General features: G+C 41.3%; 1 protein-coding gene across 1 annotated transcript in view; it reads right to left on the minus strand.

Annotated features, from left to right (window-relative positions):
- Positions 1-339: 339 nt before the first annotated feature.
- Positions 340-20,996, minus strand: part of LOC146362484 (hippocalcin-like protein 1) — a 51,718-nt gene continuing 31,061 nt past the window's right edge. Inside the window, exons 2-5 of the mRNA XM_084918443.1 lie at positions 19,915-20,083; positions 15,839-16,120; positions 11,453-11,558; positions 340-2,880 (exon numbers count right to left, since the gene is read on the minus strand). Coding sequence (XP_084774569.1) covers positions 2,783-2,880; positions 11,453-11,558; positions 15,839-16,120; positions 19,915-20,010 — 582 coding nt within the window. The 5' untranslated portion in view covers positions 20,011-20,083 and the 3' untranslated portion in view covers positions 340-2,782. The remainder of the gene's footprint in view (positions 2,881-11,452; positions 11,559-15,838; positions 16,121-19,914; positions 20,084-20,996) is intronic.

The following is a 20,996-nucleotide window of genomic DNA, read 5'->3' on the forward strand; positions in this document are numbered from 1 at the left end:
GGGCAATGACCTACTTTTGTCTGCTGATTTTTTTCCCCTTGTAATTTAAGCCCAAAGATTAATGCTAGCAGATGTTTTTCTTTAAAACTGCATTCTACATTTCTATATCATGTAGACAAAATGAGACATAATGTTAAAATTGGGCTTCTTATTCCTATATTAAGATAATTAAATGTTTTAATATGATAACAATGTCAGTGGTTTACAACTCTAAGCAGTTTCACGGAGTTTCATCGATTCGATCCAGTTAAGACAAAAGCAGACTGTATTTGGCCCCCTGTTTTAACGTTTTCCACACGTATCCAAAATGACCACAAATGAGGACGCAGTGCACACGTGCAGCTTAGAAACACATATATTTCGATTTCAGGTTCAACAGAATAAACATGACATCCTCAGACGAGGTTTTCATGCAACAGAAAAGTAGGAAGGAAGAAAGAAGGAGGTTCGTATTTATCCAACACAAGGTACCAGTTTATCAGAGGCAGTGAGAATAGAAAAGGATTACACTGTAATAGATCAGAGAGTAGCAACTGTTGTTCTTTATCCTACCAGCAGAAGGCAGTGACACTAAAGGATCCCCAAAGCAGAGGTGCGGCTGGTTAGGAAGCTCCTGTGCGAGTGTTTGGTACTAGTTAAATGTCACATAGATGCAGCAGCACCAGGACGACTCTCAGCCCCCACTGCTACAGTAGTATTCAGTAAGTTAGCTAAATTCTGGCTAATGATGTCAAGATAAAATTGAAAGGAGACAACAACGTGTTGGCGTTCTGTCTGCAGAACACACCATTGAAACTAATATTACAGGCCAGAGGTGCCATGCTAACTTTGAATTAACAATAATCCTGATATTTAAAAATAAAATATCAATGTTGTTTGAGTATTTATGAATTCATGACTACATTCCTACCTCCTCCCTGCTGTGTTCATTAAAGAAGACAAAAAATTTGACCGAGAGCATTATTTTCTATAACTATTGAAATACCGTTAACGTGATTTTGTGTTTTGCTCATCACGACACCCATGATGACAAAATCCATCATGACAAACTGATATCTTTGAGTCCAACTTCCTTATGTGCCATATCCACACATTTTCTGTTAGCTTTGTCCCATTGCTTCAATTTGAGTGTGTGTGTTTTACCTTGAAAACACAAGAGGGCAATAGTGATCTGACTATGGGGGCATTTAAGGCGTGATAAAGGAGAATGGCGCTGGCCATGCTGCAACCAGTGACTATGTTTATTTCAGGTTCAGGTCTTCTTCACAACTGCATCTGGTCTTTTTGAAACCTCAACAACGCACAATACTTATTTGTCACTGATACAGGAGACAAGTTTATAATTTTTAATTTTTTAAAATATATTCAACATTCTTTCTGCTCTAACTATAAATAAGATCAAACAGATCCAAATTAGAACACATTTCCGGACTCGCTGCAATCTTGTGAAACACGTCCCTTCATCTAACTGCTCTGCAAGCAGACTAATCCAGGAGGTTAAAAAATAATAAGAAAAAAAAAATCATTAGGCTAGAGAGTGATGAACAAGCCCTTAGTGAGTTCTCGGTCTGTCAGAGGAAAAGAGAGCGCGGGGATAGGAGGCCCGTGTTGTCCCAGAGCAAGACAAATATCGAATCATTTCTGCCTGGGGTCCATGCTGAGGAGGCTGAAGAGCTACAAAAAGTTACCGCTGTGCGTAAACTGTGTCTGTGGATTCTGTCGTCGCCTGGTTCGAAGGATCATGCAGTAGTATAGCGAACGGTTACAGCTATCTTAAGTTTACTGCTCATCGTTAAAGAACTTTAAAATACTTACAAATTAAGAAACAACACAACAAGATAATACTGTAAAAGTTAGCCTCAAGCATACAGTGTGTGTCCACATGCACGCGCACGCATTCAGACCCAAATGCACAGCCATACTTTATATAAACAAATGGCGGCTCGACTGATATGTGCTACTGGTGTCATTGATCAAATGCAACAAATGGGATCCCGTTATTTTACAGGAATTCCTCCGCTCGAGTCCACAAAGAGGTCAATCTTGACTAGTTTTGTCTCTCTCTCTCTCCGTCACTGTAAACTGGAATTTGATCATCTCGATATTATCAAAGTAAAAGCGCAATAATGAGAATAAAAACTGAATAAATAAACCATGAAGGAGGAAAACGGTATGTACAAAAGGAAAATAAAAAGCATTTTAAATTAAAAAAAAAAAAATCAAAGAAATCTGATGTACAAGCCCCGCCCCCATCCCACCCCCCTTAAACTGCCCATTCAGATGGACCACCAGGAAGCTACGCTACATAATACTGCCTTTCAATGGCAAAGAGTGTGCGCCCCTATATGAAGACAGATGCACTTTATCTTATGATATACAGGCGTACAGTATATACATGATGTACATCTACATGTGCATATGTGTAGGAGTAGGAACTGATTCCTCTCCCTGCGGAAAAAAGAAAAAAACAAACAAACATCCACACGCCGTCACAAGCTCCTTGGAAATCCAACGCTCCAGAGAGAGAGAGACAGATATTATGGAACATTAGCAGGCGTCTCTGTCAGTCATACCTAGTCCCTTCATTCTCCCAAACATAAACGTAAAATGACAGTGACGACTTTCCTTATCCTCCTCTATCATCCTTGCACACAGTAACAACAACAACAGAAAGATATCAGAGACGAGAACCATCATGCATTGATTTGATTGACTGTTTCAATAGAGCAACAGAGCAAAGTTGTGGATAAAAAAAAAAAAGAAGGTTGCAGTAGGGGCAGTTTTAGAACTGGGAGGCCGAGCTGGGGTCACACTGGAGTAGCCTAACGATGGAGGGGTCACTTTTGGCACCTTTGATAAACTCCTCCAGGGATAGCTTGCCTGCAGGAGAGACAGGGAGAGAAGAAGAAGAACAAAAACAAAAGAAATGCTGTTATTAATTTGTGGAGATATTTTGAAGATCAATGTGTGTAATATGCTGAAAAAGAGTGAGCAAGGGAAGTATGATTAAGAAGTATCAGCTTCTATACCTACACTGTTACTATAACTAATGTTCTGATAAAGAGGTGTGTCAGCCTCACTAAAGCCATGTCCACAAATGTTTGCTTGTTCTACACAATACTACAGCTGGTGACTAGTTGATAGTGCACATTCCAAACTAACCTACTAATGTATTCAACGCCCTCCTCAAATATACAAGTGGGAAAAATGGTATTTCCATGTGAAATGGCCAACTTTACAGAATTAAAATGTATGTTTACAGAATATACAGTGTGTGTGTTTGGGCTGTTTAAAATGCACCTTTTGAAGCATTTTATTGGATTATCAGACTACAATTAGCCAATGTGTCTGCACATTGTATCCTTACAGTTTATCAGTGCTACTTGTTAGTGTCACTACCCGATCCGTACCTGAAACCTGATCGGTAGTGACGTGCGGATCGATCCTGAAATATCGATTCCTCCGATACCAATCATTTATGTTCTAGAATCGATTCTCACATTAAAATATCGATATTTTAGTAATTTAGGGCAAATTTGTAGTTTATCATTAACAGGAACACAGTGGAAAGAAACTATAACATTCGGATTGTCTACATTCAAAGGAACTACTTCCTCTTCCGCCTTTCATAGTCATGTGCGAAATACGGCTGTCTGTCTCGCAGCCCCTTGCCGCGCACACTCACAACAATGGCTGAGCGTAATTCGAGTCATGTGCGAACGTATTTTACCTCCACAAAAGCTGAGACGTGGTTTGCGATACATGTGGCAAAAACGTGAGGTGTTGTGGCCACACTAGGGAGATATTCAAAAGGGCTGCTGGGGGGATAAATACATTTTACAGTGTTTATTTATCGGATAAAATACGTTAAATGTCCGGAAACAGCGGGGGTGTCCAAATTCAGAGGCTGCTTCCACCTGAGGACCCGGCCTTCGCGGTCTAAAGAAAGCCGGGTAGTGCGTCACGAGCTCCCTCGGTGGAGTGAAACTCGGCCGTCTGCTCCTTGCTATCTAAAATATAACCGGGCACTGACTTAACTCTCGACCGTCTCACACTTCTGTTTAATCAGTTTTCTGTTTGACGTTTATTCAGCTGTGTGAAAACCCAGAGGAACCCACCCGAGGGATTAATAAAGTTAAATTTAATTTAATCTAATCTAATAACTTTAATCTCAGCCAAACCGATTTACTCACGAACAAATAAAACACTGAAAAAGCCAAACAATAACATTTTTAAGTTATCTAAGTGACTTATATATCATGTTTAACCCGAGTAGCGAAAGACCGCGGGGGTTTGAAAATGATGTGTCGATCGGCTCAGATATTTGAAGCTACATTCTCACCTGAAAATATGTTAAAAGTTTTTTTGTGACCCAGAAAGAGAAATAAGAGTAATATTAAAACTAAGTTGCTGCCGACATTGTTAGAGACTGGATTTAGCTGGGCCGGGCTATGAATTCTGCGATATGGTTTTTCAATTTTGTTGTCCAGGTGGAAAATCGGGAGAAATTTGGGAGAATGGTGGCTCCGGGAGATTTTCGGGAGGGGCACTAAAATTCGGGATTCTCCCGGAAAAATCGAGAGGGTTGGCATGTATGGTTGTGGCAACATCACTAACCTCGTCAAACACCTCAAAGTAAATCATATCACAGAATATGACGAGCGTATGTTGAGGTGAACTGAAGAGGAGGACAGGGACAGGTGCTGCTAGGGGGAGACAGACGTCCTTTAGTGCTGCAGGCAGGCAAGGTGTTCAAATAGCGCACAACTTCAGTTTTTTTATTTCTATATGATGAACCCTGCATTATTAAGTGATAAGAACAAGAATCTGATGTCCTGTAATCATTATGACGCTATAATTTGAGATACAATAAATAAAATAAGTTTTTGTACAAAGTATCGGTATCGGATCAGTATCGTCGATACCACCCTGAATATTACTTGGTATCGGATCGGAAAGGAAATCAGTGGTATCGCGCATCACTACTGATCGGTACCACGCATGCGCAAATCTTACGTCACTTCCTCTCTTTGCCAACATTGCGACAGTCAAAGGAGCTTGCAAAGAAAAGCGTCTGGACTTCTTTAAGTTTACTTGAAGACGTTTCACCTCTCATCCGAGAAGCTTCTTCAGTTCTAAGGTCAAATGGTGGAGAGTCCCAGATATAAACCTAGTGGGAGTATCCCCCCACAGAGGGACAAAAGGACCCCCTGATGATCTTCTAATCGCCTGAGCCAAGGTGTGAAACTGGGTGTGGGTCCCAATCAGCCAGAGTTTCGGGTGTGTTCATTGTGAAACCTGGCCCCACCTTATCATGCGAATTCCTGAGGTCAGATGGCCCAGGATGTGAGTGGGCGTTAAGGCGTCTGGGAAGGGATCTCAAAACTGGATTATAGATGGCAGAGAGTTGGTGTCGTAAACCCCCGCCTCTGTTCAAAGATGGTCGCTCACAGTGGACATAGATGGCTTCTTTCACTCCTCTTTCAAACCATCTGTCCTCTCTGTCCAAAATGTGAACATTGGCATCCTCGAAAGAGTGTCCTTTATCCTTAAGATGCAGATGGACTGCTGAGTCTTGTCCTGTGGAGGTGGCTCTTCTGTGTTGTGCCATGCGCTTGTGAAGTGGCTGTTTGGTCTCTCCAATGTAGAGGTCTGGGCATTCCTCGCTGCACTGTACAGCATACACCACATTGTTAAGTCTGTGTTTTGGCGTTTTGTCTTTCGGGTGAAACAGTTTTTGTCTGAGCGTGTTGCTGGGTCTGAAATGCACCGGGATGTCATGCTTGGAGAAAACTCTCCTAAGTTTTTCTGATACACCGGCTACATAGGGGATGACAATGTTGTTGCGTCTGTCCTTCTTATCCTCCCTCGTTGGTGTCTGGTCTTCTTTTCTGTGCCTCTTTGCTGACTTTAAGAACGCCCATTTAGGATAGCCGCACGTTTTGAGTGCTTCCTTTACATGTGTGTGTTCCTTCTTTTTTCCTTCAGGCTTAGAGGGAACATGTTCTGCCCGGTGGTGTAGGGTCCTAATTACTCCAAGTTTGTGTTCCAAAGGGTGATGGGAGTCAAAGAGGAGGTACTGGTCCGTGTGTGTGGGCTTCCGGTAAACTTCGATGTTGAGTTTGCCGTTCTCTTCAATGTGCACAGCGCAGTCCAGGAAAGGCAAACAGTTGTCCTTTGTGTCTTCCCTGGTGAACTTGATGTTTTTATCCACAGCGTTAATGTGCGCAGTGAAGGATTCCACTTCTTGTGTCTTGATTTTGACCCAGGTGTCGTCCACATATCTGTACCAGTGGCTGGGTACTCTTCCTTTGAAAGAGCCAAGAGCCTTCCTTTCCACTTCCTCCATGTAAAGGTTGGCTACAATAGGTGACACGGGGGAGCCCATGGCACAGCCATGTTTTTGTCTGTAAAAGCCTTCGTTGTATTTGAAATATGTAGTGGTGAGGCAGAGGTCTAACAGTGTGCAAATCTGATCGGGTGTGAAGTTGGTCCTGTCCTCCAAGGAGCTGTCTTCTTGTAGTCGTTTTCTGACAGTCTCCACGGCCTCCGTGGTGGGTATGCAAGTGAAGAGAGAGACTACATCAAAGGACACCATGGTTTCATCTGGATCCAGGGTAAGTTTCTGGACCTTGTCGGTGAAGTCGGTGGAGTTCTTGATGTGGTGTGGGGTGTTCCCCACAAGAGGAGCAAGGATGGTAGCAAGGTGTTTAGCAATGTTATAAGTGGCTGAGTTTATGCTACTGACTATGGGTCTGAGTGGGACAGCTTCCTTGTGGATTTTAGGAAGTCCGTAGATGCAGGGTATGGCATCCCCTGGGTAAAGGCGGTGATATGTTGACCGCCTTACATATCACCGCCTTTATCTTTGAACAGAGGCGGGGGTTTACGACACCAACTCTCTGCCATCTATAATCCAGTTTTGAGATCCCTTCCCAGACGCCTTAACGCCCACTCACATCCTGGGCCATCTGACCTCAGGAATTCGCATGATAAGGTGGGGCCAGGTTTCACAATGAACACACCCGAAACTCTGGCTGATTGGGACCCACACCCAGTTTCACACCTTGGCTCAGGCGATTAGAAGATCATCAGGGGGTCCTTTTGTCCCTCTGTGGGGGGATACTCCCACTAGGTTTATATCTGGGACTCTCCACCATTTGACCTTAGAACTGAAGAAGCTTCTCGGATGAGAGGTGAAACGTCTTCAAGTAAACTTAAAGAAGTCCAGACGCTTTTCTTTGCAAGCTCCTTTGACTACGATGACCTGGATGACTGAGAACCTTCACAGACAACATTGCGACAGTTAATGTATTTGAGTGACACGGTTAGCGCCCAGTTAGCTCATAGCATTTCTCAACAGCTCTGCCTCCTTTTCAACTGCCCGGGACATTTAAACAATGGATAATCCGTATACAAACAAATTCATGCTTTTCTCCTCAACAGAGATCGTCCCCCAATTGAACAACAGCGCCGTAAAGTATGAAGAATGGCGCCTAATTACAGACTTAATAATACTGACTTAGTAATATGTCACGTGAAGATTCATCAGCCAGATTAAGTGTTTAATGACAATTGACAGTGATAGCTGACATCATCATTACTATTCCAACAATCCTCTCCACACAGACAAGCATAAACACACGACTATCACTAAATCAAATTTAACACGCGTTTGTAATGATGCTAGTTCATTTTACAATAGGGCTCATTCGCTCGGTCAGCGGGTGGCAGTATCCTCATACACTGGGGAGTAAACTGCCATTAAACAAAACAGAAGAAGAAGAAAACATCTGCATATGGGTGGTATGGATCGGGTAGACCGATTTGTACAGTCCAACTTTGCACATGCTCAGTAAGGATCGGGGAGTCCTGATCCGTAACTATCGTTTTATTTTTAGTTTTTGTCTACATTATATTGAAATATTTCATTATTGCAAACATTTTAAGCTATACTTATTATTCTTAACATCTTAACAGATACTCTGACCCGTAACTATCGTAAAATGCTTCGGCCAGAAGTAGACACCTTTCGCACATGCGTGGTACCGATCTTGTTTCTGGTATGGATCGGGTAGTGACAGTTAGCCAAGCTTGCTAGCATTAGCTGATAAATTAGCGCTCTTTGCTTCTGGCAGGAAACAAAACCACAAAAAAAAACAAAAAAAAAAACATGGTGGCACCAAAACACTAGTGTAGCTTCAAATATGTAGTTAGCTCTCCATTAGTGGCATTAGCTATGATCATGTAATTGTTTTATGCTAGCTTGAACACTACATACACGCTGTGGTGTTTCTGTTCAGGAACTTTGACAATTCCATTTCTGTAGCAGCTTATGTTAGCATAAAATTTCAACCAGAAAACAGTTTGTCTGAACATTTACTGATGCTATAATGTATAATAGAATATATATGTATAATGATACATGTGTGTTTGGTGTGTATCTTTACACCAGCAGAAACCGCCTGGTTAACACTTGCTCCTTCTTTTGCTCTTATGCGAGGCTAAGCTAATTGCCCCCAAGCATGTGAGAGTAGTCTGTCTTGTATTTGTATATGTATTTCATTAAATATGTAGTTAGCTTTTAATGGAGGTAGGTAAGGCATAAGTACAGGTCCTTACATCCCATTCGTCTTCCTTTTCTTTGTATTTTATTTTTGCCTTCATTTTTCTTCTGTTTTTAGATAAATAAAAACCAACACTAGAACCAACTGGAAGATTTTTATTCAGAATCATGTAACGATCTTTCGTGTTTTATGTCAGAATTATGGTTAAATCATATTTGAATCAATCCAGTGTTTATTTCGACAGTTACTGCAACATTTTTCTAATTTTCATTACTGCTGGCCTCTTCCTGTGCAGTTACATCATTACAGCCTTTAAACCCTTACTTCTCTGCGTCATGGAGTTTGAAGCCCAATCCCAATGTCCACACTCTCAGACTTACAGAGTTTGAGTTGCGTTCCTGCTAAATCAGTCTGGGCTTATGTCTGTTCCAACCCCAAGTTTTTACGTACACGTGGGCTCTTTGGCAAACACTTTTGGTACGTCTGAATTTGTTGTTGACTTCGCAGATTTACCCACAGTTCATTGTGCTTACGTTATACATAGAGTTGCAGTTAATGCCTTAGAAATGCTTTTTGGGTAGGACAAACCTACCCAAAAGTTTAGCTTTTAGTAAAACATCTCAACAAAGATCTGTCAACCACTGATAACCAATATATTTGTCAATCAGCCAACAATAAAGCCACATCCCCATGCCAATGAAACCATTTTCACATAACTTTTGCTTTGGGACTTGGTGCATGCTGGAAGAAGCCAAGGCCATAAAGGATGCACAACAATAGGCAGTGATAGTCTGTGAAGTTATTTCTTTTTGCACACAATATCAGACAAAATTACAGTTACCATGGTTATCTTCCAATTTACACAAAGTATAAAAACTTCAGCGAGGAAAAATTTCAGACTCTCGAAAGAAAACTTGTGAGAGATGTTTCTGAAGAGCCCAGAACATCTGCCAAGACACGAGTGACTCTCATAACCACTTTGGGAATTGTAGTCTCAAAGAAGACAACCACTAGAACCCTGCAGAGGTTACAGACCAAGAAAAACTGCTCTTCTGCAGAAGACACACCTTCAAACCACATTAAAGTATGCTAAGGATATAGAGAGAAATATGTCTGCTTTCAAGTCCCAGTGTAAAACTGGGACATCTGGGCTTCCACTGTATACCTGATGTTTCTTTTTCTAACAAAAACAAACTAGAAAACATGACTTACAATTACAGATACTATACAGCAGCCTATAAAGGTTAATATGTGGTTTAAATAATCTGGTGTTACATGCTGGACGTTCTTCCTCTGGGAAAAGTCAGCCAGTGCTCAGCTGCAGATATGGAACACCACGATTGTACATCATTGTGGATCATCCTCTGGAGTGAGTGTATGCTAACTAATCTCTGTATAGCTTGAATATATATTTAAGGCAAATAATGTGGAATAACACTTTAATGTTAATGTCACCATTCACTAATAAAGGCAGGCTAACATTAATGTTAGTGTAATGAATAATCATGGTGGTAATGATATCAAAACAAAAAGAAAACAAACCCTCAACTATGCAGTGGAAGGCCAGATGTCCCAGTTTTACACTGGGACTTGAAAGCAGCATACATTTGTGGATCTGTGCGTTAAATCAGTCTCATGCGGCGTGATCTGTGCGTATCTGGTAATTCGCCACACGTTTTGTGAGTGAGCGAGAGATGGTACGTGTAGTTTTACACATTTTTGTGCACAGAAAGGTTTTTGAAAGAGAAAATTATTGGATTTGTGAGCTGAGCAAAAGATAAATCATTGGACACATTCGTAAATCTTAGTTTATGCTTTTAGATCATATCGTCCATATTTGCAACTCTTTTGAGACATATTTCTTTCCATATGAGGACAACCTGGAGAAAGACTATGCGTACTGGAAGCACATCCTTTGGTCAGATTAGATGAAACTAGAGCTTTTTGGCCACAGAGGTGTTTCTTATGTTTGGAGAAAGAAGGGAGAGATGCACAGCCCAAAGAAAACCCTCAGCACAGTGAAACAAGGTGGTGGGAGTCTTACGCTGTGGGGATGCTTCAGCACATCTTGAACTGAGAAATGCATGAAGGTGGAAGGAATCATGAAGAAAGGAGGACGTAAAGATTTTGAAAGAAAGCCTCAAGCAGTCAGCAGTAAAAACAGGACTGGATCAGCACTTTGTCCTTCATCATGACAAGTACCCAAAATATATGTCGCTCCTGGTGAAGCACTACCTCCAAAAGTCACAAAGCCCCAAGCTGCATCAACCTGCACTGCATTGAAAATATGTGGAGTGTGGAGAGCTCAGAAGTGTTTTTGAGACTACAGCAAATGACTGCAGACTGTTATCCAGCAAAAAAAGATACCAACAAGTAACTATTACCATCAGGGGGCTGATAATTAACAGCAGGGGGGAGGGGTGGGGGGTAAATAATTTTGCTTTTGTGTAAAAAAAAATAAAAATAATGTAAGAATCCAAAATCAAACCTTCAAAGAGCTGTGTTTAAAAACCCTTGCTCTGTTTGACAGCACTTGGGAAATACTTTAGTCAAATACAATTTCAGACGATGGCTAATAGTTCTGGCCTCATCTGCACTTTGTCTATTGCTATTCTAACAACAGGATGACACATAAAGACTAATTGCTTTCATTAAACACAGGCACACACACACAAAATGGTTTGTTTTTCACGTGTGAATGAAAGCCGCATTTTTTTTTGTAAATGTTTGACACATATATGCTGTTTGAATTCTGTACAAAGTCTTTTGTCCCCAACAAAATTAGCACATTTCAAAGATGATCTTGTCACATTCACCCAGCGCTACCCTCATTTCTTTTTCTGTCTCTCCCCAGCACCCTCGTTTTTGCCATTTCCTCCTCTCACCATCATTATTGAGGTCCATTTGTCTGAAGATCTTATCCGTCCTCTTCTCCGGCGTGGATTCATCCTCTGGCATCTTCATCACAGATGACACCATCTTGTAGATGGCCTGAGAGATGAGAGAGAAAAAGAAGGAGAGAGAGATAGGGTGGGTGGTTGGGTGGGCGGTGGCAGGAGAACAAGAAAGATAAGTGAATTCAAGCCAGCAGGGACCCATTAAGGAGACTCAGCAGGAAAGAAGTAAAACATAACTGAACTAAAAAAAAATAAAGTCACTGCAGCTTTCAAGATGCTGATAAACAGCCTTTCTGAAAGTCCACATGATTCACTGACATTTGTTGCTCCTGATGCTAAGAGCTGCTCCCTGGGCAGCTTTTCCACAAATACCCACGCAGTGTTTGTGTGCCTATAGAATCGCTCCATCGCACCACGGTGACATGGATCACATGTGGCAGCAGGGTAAAGGGAGGGAGGGCTTACACTATTGATCTCATACATCTTTATCTGTTGACCGATATGAGCACGCCGCGTCCCCTGATAGCATTAAATTAACCTCTGCAAGAGAAGCTCCGAGTATCAGCTGGCCTCAGGCGCAGATCTAAAATCAGCTTACGTGCCTATTAAATCTCCTCCGCTGGGAGTATAGGGTGTAAAAGCAACTGTAGATCGGTGTCGCAGGAGCATCGTCACAGAGGCAGGGAGCTCGCAGCAAATGAGCCCTCTGTGCTTTTTAGAAAGATACACTGGCTCTAAAATGTTATCTCCTCTGACTGTAAAATGCATGCCCACATCGTCCTTCAAAAAACTGTGGGAAAAAAACTCCAAGGAGAAAAATAGTGACAAAGGCGTCAGGCACACAGAAATAATCAGGTATTTTTACTGCTTTAAGTCTGAGCACAGATGATTCAGCTATGCCATCATTAGTGTGCAACAACCCTTCAGTTTCATGGTTGTCTCCTTTTATCTTTTCACCAACAATGAATGTCAAGCTAATGCCAACAGGTGTGCCAGGTGGCTCCCTGTAATGAGAGGTATCCTCAGATGTGCCTCCCAGGAAGGCTCACTAATGACTTGGGACCACAACAGAATCTGAAGACACAACAGCGATGATGTTATGTCCAAGATTTTGCTGCAGAGATATCAGCTCAAGTTGAAATGGAGCCCAGCTGTACTCTTACTTTATACCATTTTAAGGGCATATTGTAGCATCCATCCATCATTAAGACAGACAAACAGCATTCAAACCAGCGTTAGCTCAATATTTGATTAATATTGTCCTAAGCTGACTTACTAAGGTAGCTAGAAAGTTAAAAAAATAAATAAAATGAACATAAGAAAATTAGTGAGAAAACAGGGTTTTGTGATACACAAGTTCACGGTTTGGGATGTGGACATTATCCCTGCATTTGTTGAGGAAAACGAAAAAATTTAAACACCAGGGGGCAGCATTTTACAACTGACTGTGTTGAGATCAATGACTGTAGATGGTTGAGGTGTTTTGATATTCCTCTTACTTCCTCCCCCGCTCAGTTTTTAATCGATTTGGCTGGTTACATTAAATGTTATAGTGACTCTTTGCACCATCTTGTGGTACAAAATGGTATTACAACTTTGGATTATATATCTTTAGCACATTTCATGGATGTGAATATCAAGGTTTACACAAAAAAATAGAATTGATAAAAATCACATTTGGATTGAACTGCAGGTGTTTACTCAAATTCAGGTTATGAGTAAAGACGTGGACTCTAAAATATGAATTTCACAGAAAAGATATGTTGGAAGAGCAGTTATGATACTTGTTAATAAGTCACCCAATTTTAATTGTGCCAGAGTAGAAAAAGCGACTCCACCATAGCAAGGCCATAGTCTGTAAAGGATTCACTGAAGGCCACAGCTTGTTGCTTTTAAGATTCCCCACAGCAGATCATCTGAATATCTCAGCCTATCACTAACATCCTCCTCTGTCACACCAACCCTCTGGACAGGAAGAGGCTCATTCCTGATGTAATCCCACCCCCACATTGGTTAGTGTTAGGGTTAACTCCCTGCCACTCCTACCGCACACCTCACCAATGTCTTTGCTGTCCTCATACATGCACTGCACCACCCTCACATACATCTCTCCCTCCTGACACTCCTTAGCACCCTATAATCTGCTTTCTCTAGATGCACAAAGACACAGTGGAGATCCTTCTCTACACTTCTCCATCAACACTCTCAAAGCAAACATCAGATCTGTAGAGCTCTTTGTCAGTATGAAGCCACACTGCTGCTCACCAATCGTCACCTCTCTTCTCAACCTAGCATCAGCAGCTCTTTCCCATATTTTCTTGGTATGGCTCATCACTACTACAGCTCTGCACATGACACCTCTTGAAAATCCGTAGCAGCAGGCTTCTCCATTCCTCAGTTATCCTCTCACTCTTGTGGATTGTGTTGAACAATTTGGTTAATAAGTCCACCGCCCTCTGTCCCTCATTTCCTCCTTACTAATCCTCTGCACTTCCCAGTTCACCATCTTTCCCCATTCTCTCATTCATCAGCTCCTCAAACTGCTCCTTCCATTTTCTCAGCAAACTTTTGCTTGTTAGCAAATATCTATCTTTAATCACCCTGACCTGCTGCACGTCGTTTCCACCTCGATCTCTCCATCTAACCAATCTGCACGAGTCCTTTTCTCCTTCCTGCGTGTCCAGACCCACATACAACTCACAATATGCAAGAAATTGAAATTGTGGTTATTATGATGGACACGTCCATTGATCAGCAAAAGTGTAGAGCTTTTATTAATCTGATAATGTGGTGTAAAACAAATCTGACCTCAGTCATGACCCTTCCACTCTCCTGCTCACTCTCAGCACATAATGGTCCCCTCCTTTCCCTAACGGTGTGTAACCTCAGTGTGCCTGTAGATAATCCTAGCATTCTGCGCACTCAGGGATAAACTCAAGTTAAATTTAACTTGCTAATCCATGAGAATCCAGAAGTGCATACACACACAGAATACACAGCGAGATCCTCAGTCCAATATCTTGACATATGAGTCCTTCTGCTTGTTCTCTTCAACAGTGAAAGGATTAGATGCAGCACTACTTAGCAGCCTTCCTGCAAACTGTTGCCTGTGCCAATGCTGCACTCAGGGTGCCTATTAGAGTAAGTTAATGCATTCATCCACATACTTAAATGAATGCATTAACTTACTTAACATAACTAATGGGAGTATTTATTAAAGGTGCTCTGTCTTTTCTTAGTATTGTATAAATCTCTGTGATTGGCTGATCAATACAAACTGTAATGTAGTTTGCACCATGTGCTAGATGAAAATTTGAAGGACCAATGGAAAGAACAAGCAGGAAAAAGCAAGAAAACATACTGAGACTCCTGGTGAGATCAAATTAGTTATTCAAGAACATTCCTGTTTCAGTCGCATGATGTGTGTTTATGAAAAGGAAATCAGGTTTGGGGATTTAGAATTTGAAATGGACCATAAATCAAAGTGCTTTACTATTCTTACTGAGTGCTTTTTACTACAAGCTACATTCGCATAGCATGCCCACAGGTCCATCACAGGCAATTTGAGGGTTGAGTATCACCTAACTGGTGGACGACCCGCTCTATATCCTGAGCTACAACTGCTACAGATAAGAAGGGACCTTCTACACATATGGCAAGCATACTGTAGAGTCTACATTAGTGATTTCATTCGTGATTTAATGTACTCGGTTAGCTCATTAACACGTTGACACCTTGCAGCCCCACGCACGGGGTGATCCGCGGTAACTTGCTAACGGAGATTTGCCGCGGTTATGGCATTAACGTCATTTTAACGAGATTAATGCTGACAGCACTAATATAAAGGCCTGCTAGGGAGATGACAAAGTATTTTTGCACAAGTATTTATATTATTTAGTGATGATACTAAGTGTCTGTGAGCTGCTAAGGCACTCTAATTCATGTTCGCAAACTAGGATGCTACTAATGATTCCAGTGTTACAACTTCAAAACTGCCATGGCTAACTTTTTATCTAGCCTGAGTTTCCATTTAAAGGGAGTTAATTAGCTTGTTGTTGGTTATGTGGTGGGGGAGATGCCACCAACATCAACTCACTATGCAATTAGGTAAGCGTATACAGTCAAGAGGTAAATGTAGAGTAGGCAACAAGCCCTCTGGATGTGTGACCTAGCTAAATGCAGTAGATAGCACTGCAACAACGGTTTGCTTTTAAATGGCAGTAACCTTGTGGCCCTAATAAAAGTGTCATATTGAGCTATAACGGAAGGTTTTGAGAGAAATCGCATGGTCTACATGTGACAACCCCTCCACCAGCACCTGAGGCCAGAAGAAGTGTTTACTTCCACCAAAACTAACCAGCTTCCCTTGCTTACCTCTACAATCTCCAGCATTTCCTCGCGGCTGATGTACCCATTTCCATCCAGGTCGTACATACTGAAGGCCCATTTAAGCTTCTGCTCCAGCTTTCCTCGTGACGTCACACTCAAGGCAATGATGAACTCCCGGAAGTCTATTGTCCCGTCGGCGTTGGTGTCAAAAGTTCGGAAGACATGCTCGGCAAACTTGGAGGCATCGCCGTAGGGGAAGAAATTGGCGTAGATCTTCTTGAATTCCTCCACATTCAAGGTTCCACTGGGGCAGTCCTTCAAGAAACCCTGAGGTTAAAAAAAGCAGATATTAGGTGAGACAGGGTTCAAAATAAGACCTTTAACTTTTTCTTTATGTCTATAGAATAATATAAAACAACTCCAATTCCAATAAAGTTGGGACGCTGTATAAAATGCATTGAATTCTAGGTGATCAGTGTCTATTTTGGACTGCAGATAGGCTAGTCTAGTACCCGGACTCTTCTATTATAAAGCCTTGCTGTTGTAATAAATGCAGTATGCAGTTCAGCATTGTGTTGCTCATATATGCAAGAAGCCAGGAAACTAACATAACTTTTTCAAAACATCAGAACAGTCAGAGATCAAATTTCTCAATCAAAACTTTGAGTAGTAACATTTTCAATCATTTAACTTCTTATTCTGATAAGAATGATTTTGAAAAGGAGCTTAGTCTTGGATCAGAAAAGCCAACGCTATCTTCTATTCAAGCCCTCACATTTGATAAAGCGGCATTGTGCCTGAGGAAAAAAAGGGAGGTAAAAGTCACTTCTATCCCTGGTCTTTGTTCAAAAGAAATAAAGCTCTTTTACAAAGACCTTTAAAATAGAGGCAATGAGGTAACAAAACCATTTCTGATGGTTGGGATTTCTACTCACAACTGGAGGGGAAAAATCAGCAGGGTTGTGCTCCTAATAAATATTTTTTAATTGACAGTGTTCAAAATTTCACTGTGTTTAGTGAAGCATCCAGCATCTCCCACACTCAGAAGCAGTTAATCTGCTGAGAGCTGTGACCACTGTGACAGGTCAGTGAGGGAGGGGCTTTAACCTGTACAACTCTTATTCAGGACAGCACGCACAGCTGTTCCATAGGTTTAATCCACGTGTAAAGCTCTGCAGCCACTACACATATATCCATGTGCATAAGATGAGATAACTCGTGAGGTCAGGTCACTGTGGCATTTCATAATGCTAAGCTCCCCACTGAATAAAGGACTGGGTTTAGACAGTGCTCTGTGGTGGACGGAGATAAGACTGCTGTCAGTGTTACAGATCACAGATAGAAACATGTCTGTACAGAAGACGCAAGGATGTCCTAACAATCGTGATATAAATCATAACTCTGCTGTGTGACATATTTGCCTAGTTTAGAACTTATTTTTACCAACAATGAAAGGATCCAAAACGCTTTTGAAATGTTTGAACATCAAAAAGATTCTGATTTTGGAGAAACAATAGGTAAAGAGACTTATTTTAAAACATGCAACTTTGATATCAGAAGATGATAACTCAAGCCATGCTGTTCAGATGGTAGTTAAAGGTGCAACACTGAATATTTTTATAACACCAATTGATCCGATTGTGCTGTGTCATATGCAAGGTGATGAATCTACTTAATTGGACCAGATTATTCATCTTTATGCTCCGGGTTATTGCTTTTATTAGTTAATGCTAATGCCTTCAGCTATCAGGGGTGGGCAATCTCAGTCCACGAGGGCCGGTGTCCCTGCAGGTTTTAGATCTCACCTTGGGTCAACACACCTGAATCACATGATTAGTTCGTTACCAGGCCTCTGGAGAACTTCAGGACATGTTGGGGAGCTAATTTAGCCATTTAAATCAGCTGTGTTGGTTTGAGGACACATCTAAAACCTGCAGGGACACCGGCCCTCGTGGACTGAGATTGCCCACCCCCGAGCTAGTTGCTAGCTAGTTGTGTTGCTCCCAAACAGCCAAAGAATCTGACAAAAATGGTTGTGTTATCAGCTAATACTAGCAAGCTTAGTTGGCATTGTATGAGTAGATGGGAGTAGATCGTACAGATACCTGGTATCTGTGTTTAAGCCAAGTAACATATCCCACGAAGGTTGATTCTGTTCATCTGCACGTAGCATTTTCAATCGGAGAAACGTTTCGTCACTCATCCAAGTGACTTCTTCAGTCTTAGCTGACTGTAGGTTTCCCCAAGTACATCTGCACAATAACTGAAACCAGCCCACTGAAGGCTGAGGAAACCTGCAGATGAGTGACGAAACGTTTCTCCCACTGAAAATGCTACGTCCAGATGAACAGAATCAGCCTTTTGGGATTTGCTTAAATGGATGATCGAGCATGCATCAAGATATCCCACGATCGAATAAAAGATTGTAATTCAACAAACAACACAGGATCATGGATTTGTTGGACAATCTGTCTGTATAATAACCAAACTGAAATTCATATTATTTGCTGGATAACTTCAGTGAATATGCTCCAAAAGGCACCAGCACCACAAATAAGAGAATTTAAGAGAGATAAATTGCCTGAGGTGAGCACTATTCTGTAACTCAAAGTTGCCCCACCCTCATTAATAGCTAACATTTATCCCTGTATAATGTTAAATGGAAGAGTTGAAAAAAAAAATACACCGCCTGCACAGTTGCCATGTGCAGAGAACCTGGGCAGTTTATTTCTGTACTAAAGTTGAGCCTCAAGCCTCAGATGGCCGTTTGAGAAACTGCAGTTTTTGGTTCTTTGCTGTTGGCTTCATCGTACGGCTTTATAAACATCTATGCCAAATGATACCTCTTATAGTTATATTAGTATTACTGGTCCATTTTATGTAGATGCCATATAAATACCAGATCTGTCATTATATACAATTCAATATAAATCTGCAAAACAAAAAAATACAGTATTTCTCTTAGAAGTACAGTAGTGTAAGACTACAGTTATAATATAGTACAGTACTGTGCAAAGGTTTTGAGCCATTCACCATTTCTTTTAATTTTCTTCCTTCTCATGCAGCAATTTATTGCAGCATGTGGGAACACAATTAGAAATACAGTATTTAAAGCTTTAAATTTAAAGTTTGTATAGTTTTAATGAGCTTGAAAGTCAATATTTGGTATGACTGGCCTTACTCTCCCACGCAGCTTGAACTCTCTTAGGTCAGCTTCTTTATCATTTTATCAAGTATCTTTGGGAATAGTTTGTCAAACCTTTTGAAGGACAGTCAAAGCTCTTCTTTAGATGTTGGCTTTTGTTCTATTCTCTGTTAGGATGATCCCACATTGCTTCAAAACATTGGATTTTTGGCTCTGGGGAGGCCAATCCATGACTGAAAGTGTTCCATTGTGTTAGTTCTTCTACCAGGAAGGATTTTTACTGTATTGGCAGTTTGTTTATGATCATTGTATGCTCTAAAATGAAGCTGTAGCCAATCAGACACCTTCTAGATGGTACTGAATGGTGGATCAAAATCAGATAGTACTTTTCCATCTTTTCCATCATCATCCAAAAGATCCCTGACACAACTGTCTGAAATGCAGCCCCGAACCACGACAAAGCCTCCATCATGTTTTACAGATGGTTGCAGCCACAGACTGTTGTACCTGTATCCTGACCTCCTCTGTACACATTGATACACAAAATACAGCTGAAGAGCCAGCTGTAATCTCTCAGGCATCTCAGGTCCTGTGTCAGGTCTTTGCTGGATTTTGTTCTGTTTCTTAGGGATGTGACTTTCAGATACTGTTCATCTACTGATCTGTGGTCTGTTATGTGTAGACACAACGCAGGTTTGGTGCCTTTAGGTGGCATTAGGTGCCATTTTATCCTAGAATGAATCATACGTCAGGGTTATGTGGCTCAACAAACAAGAGAAAGCATTCCTGTGAAAATGATCGAGTGTAACGACTTGCAGTCAATGTCTAAAGAAAAACTTTGAACACCTTCAGAAAGCCTATTGCTCAAGACCACTTTAAAATTTTACAATAAAGACTTGCTCCTTGGAAGGAGAGTATAAAGAGTTGAAGGCGGGCTCGAGACTTTTGCACAGTGTTCAGGGTGTGAATTGTGCACCTTGTACCACTCCTGCAACTCGTGGTCGGAGAACTCGGTATTCTCACGGAGATCCTGCAACACCTCTGGCCGTAGTTTGCTGTTCTGTTTCCCCATGGCAACCGGATGGGACTTTAGGTTTCCTTGACAACAACAGCGACTACAGCACTAGCCAGGCTGCTTTTCACACCTGTCAATCAGAGATAAGGAAACGGGAGGTCAGCAACAATTAAGAAGAGAGGAGGGTGAACTCGAGTGACAATTGAGAAGTGCAAACAGCGCAACGTCACCAAAGCTGCTCGGCAACAGACGAAAAAAACAAAAACAAAACATATGAGGGATTAGAAGAGAGGGTTCACACAGTCGACTGTCGGCTACAATTAAAACCAGCAGCTGCTTTCTGCTTGAACAAATAAAATGATCGGGCAAACCATGGAACAGTAACATAGACACTTCCAAACAGACAGCACAGCTTTGCAACTCACACAAAGTCTTTTAATGGAATCAAAGCAAGCCTTGTGACGGTATTGTTACCCAGTCCGTTTGACACGAGATGTTACGCAAGTCTTTAAACTGCCGCATCACAGTCGCAAAACGTTAAATAATCCTGAGCGCGCCCCGGTGACGTCAAGCGCTAGCCCACTGATCACATTTTTATGGGATTATTTAGCCAGCTGCGTGTCTGTGTGTCAAATCAGCCGTGTGGTGTGTGCCTTCAGATCTCCTAATCTTCATGTCAGATCAACCTGCTGCACAAAATGCGATTTCAATGATTCAACTAAACAATAAAACCATTACTATGAAAAGGAGTACATCACTTATATAAAATCCGATTCATTTACCTATTAATAATGTAATGAAGGTACTTTGGAGGCAATTTGTACATTGCAATAGTGGTTAAAGATTAAATACATAGAGTAAGAGATTTTAACAGTAGGAAAAAAAACTAAATATACCTTAAATTGCCACCAATTAGGGTTGAAATGCAGTGATTGCCTCATTTAAAATGATGTCTTTGTGGTATTTCTTGTGGTAGAGCTTTCTATACAAACATTTATATAGTATCTGCACTGTAACATCTTTCAGTAAAAAAAAGGTCCAAC

The sequence above is a fragment of the Perissodus microlepis genome, chromosome 22, assembly GCF_051167445.1.
Source record: "Perissodus microlepis isolate ML-2025 ecotype Zambia chromosome 22, ASM5116744v1, whole genome shotgun sequence".
In the NCBI taxonomy this organism is placed as follows: Eukaryota; Metazoa; Chordata; class Actinopteri; order Cichliformes; family Cichlidae; genus Perissodus; species Perissodus microlepis.